At 36.1% G+C, this 6,048-nt stretch overlaps 1 protein-coding gene across 2 annotated transcripts; it reads right to left on the reverse strand.

The window, feature by feature from the left end:
- Positions 1-2,538: 2,538 nt before the first annotated feature.
- Positions 2,539-5,734, reverse strand: LOC105142493 (serine/arginine-rich splicing factor RS2Z33-like). Of its 2 annotated transcripts, XM_011050150.1 has the most exons (7): positions 5,617-5,734; positions 5,111-5,224; positions 4,408-4,447; positions 4,147-4,242; positions 3,492-3,679; positions 3,297-3,395; positions 2,539-3,171 (listed from the first exon to the last, which is right to left on the reverse strand). In XM_011050150.1, exons 2-7 carry the CDS (start codon positions 5,215-5,217, stop codon positions 2,829-2,831), a joined length of 873 nt encoding a protein of 290 aa, XP_011048452.1. In that variant the 5' UTR covers positions 5,218-5,224; positions 5,617-5,734; the 3' UTR covers positions 2,539-2,828. The 2 variants fall into 2 exon arrangements, with proteins under 2 accessions (XP_011048452.1, XP_011048453.1); XM_011050151.1 differs by lacking the exon at positions 5,617-5,734 and having other exon boundaries at positions 4,408-4,689; positions 5,111-5,197.
- Between the last annotated feature and the right edge of the window lie 314 nt (positions 5,735-6,048).

Genomic DNA, 6,048 nt, shown 5'->3' on the forward strand with positions numbered 1-6,048 from the left:
ATTAAAATTTCATCATCTTCAACCTCAAACCCATAATTTCCATAGAAAACCTACTATTATCTCAAGATTTCTAACTCAAAATTTATTATTTACACAAATCATAACTCAAAATTATCATCTTTACTTAAAATCTTCCAAAATTAACTAAACAATTTATTATCCATAACAATCAACCTATAACATTCAAATCAATTCATCAATAAACCCAAACAGAATCTTCAAAACCCTAACATTCAACAAAAAAAAAGAATTTAAAGCTCAAAGAACACACATTTATACATTTAAAAACCTAAATCTTACCTTTAAACTTATTTTCTCCGACTCTCTTCTAGTTCTCTCATCTTTCTCTCTTTTTTCTTTTTCTTTTTTCTCCCTTCTGTTGTGTCGTCCCTTAAACTAAAATTTCACATCCCTCTTTTTTTTTTTTCTATTTATACTTATTATGTTGATTCAATTACCACAATACCCTTTATTTATTTATACCTACTTTTAAGCATTCAAGGGCTTTATTGCCTTTTTCTATTCATTTATTTCAAAACATCACATTATTTCTTTGTGTGGTGTGTTTAAACCCAAGTGACTCTTTCTCTACTTTCAATAAAGAAAAGCTTATTCGTCTTGCAGCGTGTTTAAACTCAAGTGACTCTTTCTCTCCTTTCAATAAAGAAAAGCTTATTCATCTTGCTTATTTTTATCCTAATAAATTCTCTATAATGGACGTTATGATACTTAGTGACCAACTTGATATGTATATTATTGATCTACGTGGTGATGATGAGTTCTCTGATATTGAAGATATTGCTAATCTTGCAAATGAAATGGTAAAAACAAAAAAAAATTTGATTTTTTCATTAGTATATACGCTTATCAAATTATCATTACTTTTACTAGTTGTAACTGGTACAATGAGGAGAGTTTTTTCTGTTATGCATATTGTCAAAAGTAGATTGTGGAATAGGATGAAAGATAAGTGGATGAATGATAATTTGATCGTATACATTAAGAAAGATATCTTTGATAAAATTGATAATGAAGTTATTAAAAAACGGTTTTAAAATATAAAAACTCGAAAAAAACAATTATAATACAAGTTTTTTTAAAAAATATTTTTAAATTAATTTTATTTGATATGAATTAATATATATATATATATATATTGAATTAACTTTTAATACATGTCTACAGAATATGTTATTTATTAATAATTTAACTCTTCTTTTAAAAAACCCTAGGTCCCCACTTGTAAGGAAAACCAGGGGACAGCAACTTTTAATACATGTCTACGTGATATGGTATTTATTAATAATTTAACTCTTCGTTTAAAAAACCCTAGGTCCCCCACTTGTAAGGAAAACCAGGGGACAGCATATGGCTTCTAACAACGGAGGGAAATTATCATGTACTCCAGGCATATCAAAAAACGAAGTGGGACAATCTTCTGCGATGAATGCTTGTGGTTCTTGCATATGATAATTAGATAGAATTCAACCCGCAACACTTTCTCCGGACCTGGTCTTTACTGAATCACCTTCAATTAGTCCTCCCTGTAAATGGTTTCTTCTTTTTCCTGTTGATTCCTGTATCCTAGAGGTGGGGTTTTAGGGAAAGAAAGCTGGTTGTTTGGGCATTGGGCACCAGCCTTTTAGGGGATTGCCCTGTCTAGCACCGCCCTTGCATCGATGAGATTCATTCTATAGCAATCTCTGCGTTCCTTTCACCAACCTTGAGACCCCTTTTGAACCGAACCAATACCAGACAAAAAATAAAATTAGAAAAGCAACATAAACTTTCTCAAGGAGCGATTGAAGTTATCCAATTCCTTGGAATGAGAACCATAGATTGCCTTGATTGTTTTCTCTACAGCTACTGCAAAAAACATAAGAGAACTAGGAAGAGAAAAAGATGACTCTCGCGTTTCGTCCAACAATGCTGTACGTTGTAAAAATTGTGAAAGCAAACGTCAATACCACAAGGGTTTGTGAAGATCTCTTCAGAAAAGGCAAAAGCAGGCCCTTGGCCAGCTTGCAGCAAGCACCACAACAGTCCATGCACCGCCACAATGGCTCTTTCGTACTGGCAACAAAGCCTGCAGTGGGCGTTGCCCCGGGACCTTTTGCATTCTTCAACTTTCCTTTCTGGGGTGACCGTTGCGCTGCAAAGATAGCGGTGTTGAAGTAAGATGAGTGTCCTGGCAGGTGACATTATACGTTGAGAATTAGATGGATTCTTAGGAGCTTTAAGAGCTCGGGTTTTGACAGTAAATGACTTTTAAACTCCAAAACGAAATTGCAGGGGAATACAAAATAGCTTGTAGATCCACATAATTATTCGACATCCTTCAGGTTTTGACAAAAACACAATGATTTGACATTTTCATGTCATCACCACTAAAAATTTGTTGGTTTACAGCCGTTGCCGACATCGCAGAACCCAACCCCACGTCATGCTTGAAATTCCAAGTTGGTTGGAACCTGATACGCAAATTCTTCTCTCCACCATAGAATTTGCCGAAACAAAGAACAACCCGCTCCATCCATGCTAAAGTTCAGTCATGCTGCCATTTTCCTTGATGTGCGGTGATAGAAGACATTAGGTCATCCAGATTGTCGGTTCTAAATCTAGAAAAACAAAAAAAACAAAACGAATTTGAAACATATCAATCCATGCCACAGGGTTCAAAATAGGCCTAAATCCAAATCAAAAGATTCAAATTACATATCTCTACTTATCATATAAAATGCTTATGATCATCTAAAATAGAACAAACTTAAGGTCTGGGCGATGATAGGAAAGTGCAAGCAGGCGCACTAATTCCATTGCATTGCATTTCAACGTGACACATCACTATCTCTTGGCGAGCGGTTGTTATCCTCATAATCATCATCAACAGGACTTCTATCATCTCTTGGACTCGGGCTGCAGCTACGGCCATTAGTCTGAGGCGGACTTCTATACCTCTCACCTCGTGGGCTTCTGCTTCTTCCTCTGGGGCTGCCACTGTACTCTCTATCCAGTTCATCATCCATTTTCCGAGATTTAGGAGAAGGACGTGGGCTGCCTTCATCAGGTGTTGGGCTACGCTTCCTTGCCTTGGTATTCTTTGGCTCAGGGCTCAATGACCTGTTCTCATTCTCAACACTTCGCTCCCTCTTTGGTGGTGATCTTGATCGGCTGACAAAAGAACATAAGATACAGTTACCACACTACACAATAAATTGCATAAAAACCCATTATGAAAGTTGCACTGTGATACGAGAATATTGCATCATCATATACTTTCAAAGAAAATCATAAACCTGTAGCTTCGGCCTCGGCTGTAACTTGGGCTACGGCTTCTCCCACGGTGAGGAGAGGGTGATCTATCTGGTGATCGAGAGTAACTCCTCCCACGCTTACTGGATAGAGTACACAATAAAAAAAGGAGTAACAATAAGCATCAGTAGGAAATTATCAGAAAATGAAAAGAAAGCAGATGCGGAAGTGAAGATTACGTGAGTTTCTTGGGGCTATTCTTGCAGTTTCTCTCTATATGACCTCTTTCCCCACAACGATAACACTTGTTCTTCCAGTCTCCAGCTTTGCAATCTCGAGCCCAGTGGCCATCAATGCCACAATTAAAGCAGCGTCCAGATCCTGGAGGAGGACCTCTGCCCAAGTATTCTCGAGAACCACGAGGTACCTATACAAACTCCCAAGTAACATGAAACAACATTTAAATTGATAAATGAGCAATAATAGCCTTCAAAATTATATGAATTGAGATCTTATCATGCTTTTAACAGGAGCCATATAAGAAATCAATAGCAATCAACCCACTCAATCTTCTTCAAGAGATAGAATCAAGTTCAAAAAATAAGGATCAAGAAACTTCGTGAATGAAATAAAAAAAAAAAGGATGAAATGAATCAGATGCTTTGTGGAAAATCAAACTTTGGAAGGCCACAAGACTAACAAGAATAAAGTAGTTTGTTATCTAACAAAATCTTAAATTAGCTTAGATTTGGATTAGGATTTGGACTTGGTCCAATCTTCAAACAACCAATTAGCTTCCAGTTAACCCCATAAAACAAAAGACAAAGCAGACCTAGTCTACTAATTTACAATTGTAATTATACTATTTGAAAGCATTAACTAGAAAGAACTTACCCCCTTTGCAAATTCCACAATGATACGACTTCCATCAAACTCCTTGCCATCTAAGTAATGCCTTGCATCATCAGCATCTCTGGGATCACTAAATTCCTGTTTAAAAAAGGTGAGAAAAAGCCAGCAAAACAAACCATATGTGTATCATAGAACATATAAAGCAGTTCTCATCAGTAAAAAAATAAAAAAAAATATGTGCTCAACCAAAGCTCTGAAAAATTACATTCACTGAAAATCATGAGAAGAATGAGAAAGACTTACAACAAATGCATAGTCACGCTTCATATCCACATCTCGTACTCTGCGAAATGGTTGCCACAAACAGTAAGGCCATCATTACTTAAGTACTGCAAGTGTATGATACTTCACCCCTCATAGACGAACTAAACACCAGTTTGAGATTGTTGCCAATTCCATAAAAACACGCAATAACATAATAGAAAGAATCGCCAAAGTCTCCTATAACTTGGCAAGAAATTCCACCAATTCCATCATGGCAACCCTCTCACCATAGACCTCCAGGTTAGGCAATAGGCCAGAAACCTTCAACAAGATCATTCAAGTTAAAAAAAGGACACCTAGGGCCACCCACACAGATAACACAAATCAACAAGCAAAACAAGCTGTTGAAGACCTAAATGTTTCCTAAGTATTCACAGGGGCAAACCGCATTTTCTCTATCAATCAATGGCAGTTAAGCAAAGGAAACGAACAGATATACTGTTACTTTACTGCAGGGAATACATCAATGGTGTTAAATTCATGTTGCATCATCATTCAGCAGAAGCGTGAAAGCCCAGGAATAAATCGCAAAAAATACATTTGGACGAGTCTTCAATAGCTGGCTATAAACCAAGAAATCCACAGTGCACAATCCACGGGTGTTTTTGTGAAAGAGGTGACCCTAATTACAACTTAGGACCAATATGTCAAACATGTTAAACTTAGAAATAAGAGAGATTACCGCCCATATTTGCTGAAAAGATGTTCCAGATCCCGTGATCGTGTCCTAGCAGCCAGGTGGCCAACATAGAGGCGCGTGCTCGCATATCGGTCATCATAGCGTGGCATTTTCAAACTGCAACAAACAAAACAAGTCCTTGATACCTAGAAAACCACTAAAATAGAAAGTATATTCTCTTGAGCTCCACAGAAATCAAACAAACAAATTAATTGGCCAGAAACTTCAAAAGAGATCAAATCTTTCAATTATAGTTGGCTTTATAGCAGCACATCATTTATTCATGTCAGAACGTCAAGGTAAGAAGAAATCAGAACTATAAAGGCAACCAAATTGAAAAAAGATAACATCTTTACCACAACAAATCTGGATTCAAGAAATTGCAACCTTTTCACATGGATTAATCACTTATTAAATAAAACAAACTCAAATTTGAATTGAAACTGCAATAAAAAGACTTAAATAAACCCTACTTTCTAATAAAAACAATAATATTAAGCAATTCGTACCTTGAAAACCCTAACTTTTTGAGAGAGAGATAGAGAGAGAGCGGTGGCTGGTTTAGATTTTATATAAAGCTAAGCAAACCGACGGGGATTCCTTTGTTTTTATCTCTTTGATGACGACTGAAAAAGGTAAGACGACTTGATTTGGACGGACAGCATATGTTGATGTTAATCCAAGGGCTAGGAATTCAAGACGAAAATTCTTCCACCCACAACTGGCAAATTGATTGGATTTGTGGGCCGCGATCCACATCTTCGAGGCCCATTAGTTCCTAATTCAATGGTGCACGTTTCGCTTTTTTTATATATATAATATAAACAGTTTTAGAATTGTTTTTTTTAATATTTTTTTATAAAAATATATATAAATACTTTTTTTATTTTAAAAATTATTTTAAACACCAGCATATTAAAATAAGTAAAAATGAATGTGCA

Source organism: Populus euphratica, unplaced genomic scaffold, assembly GCF_000495115.2.
Source record: "Populus euphratica unplaced genomic scaffold, PopEup_1.0 scaffold448.1, whole genome shotgun sequence".
Taxonomy (NCBI): Eukaryota; Viridiplantae; Streptophyta; class Magnoliopsida; order Malpighiales; family Salicaceae; genus Populus; species Populus euphratica.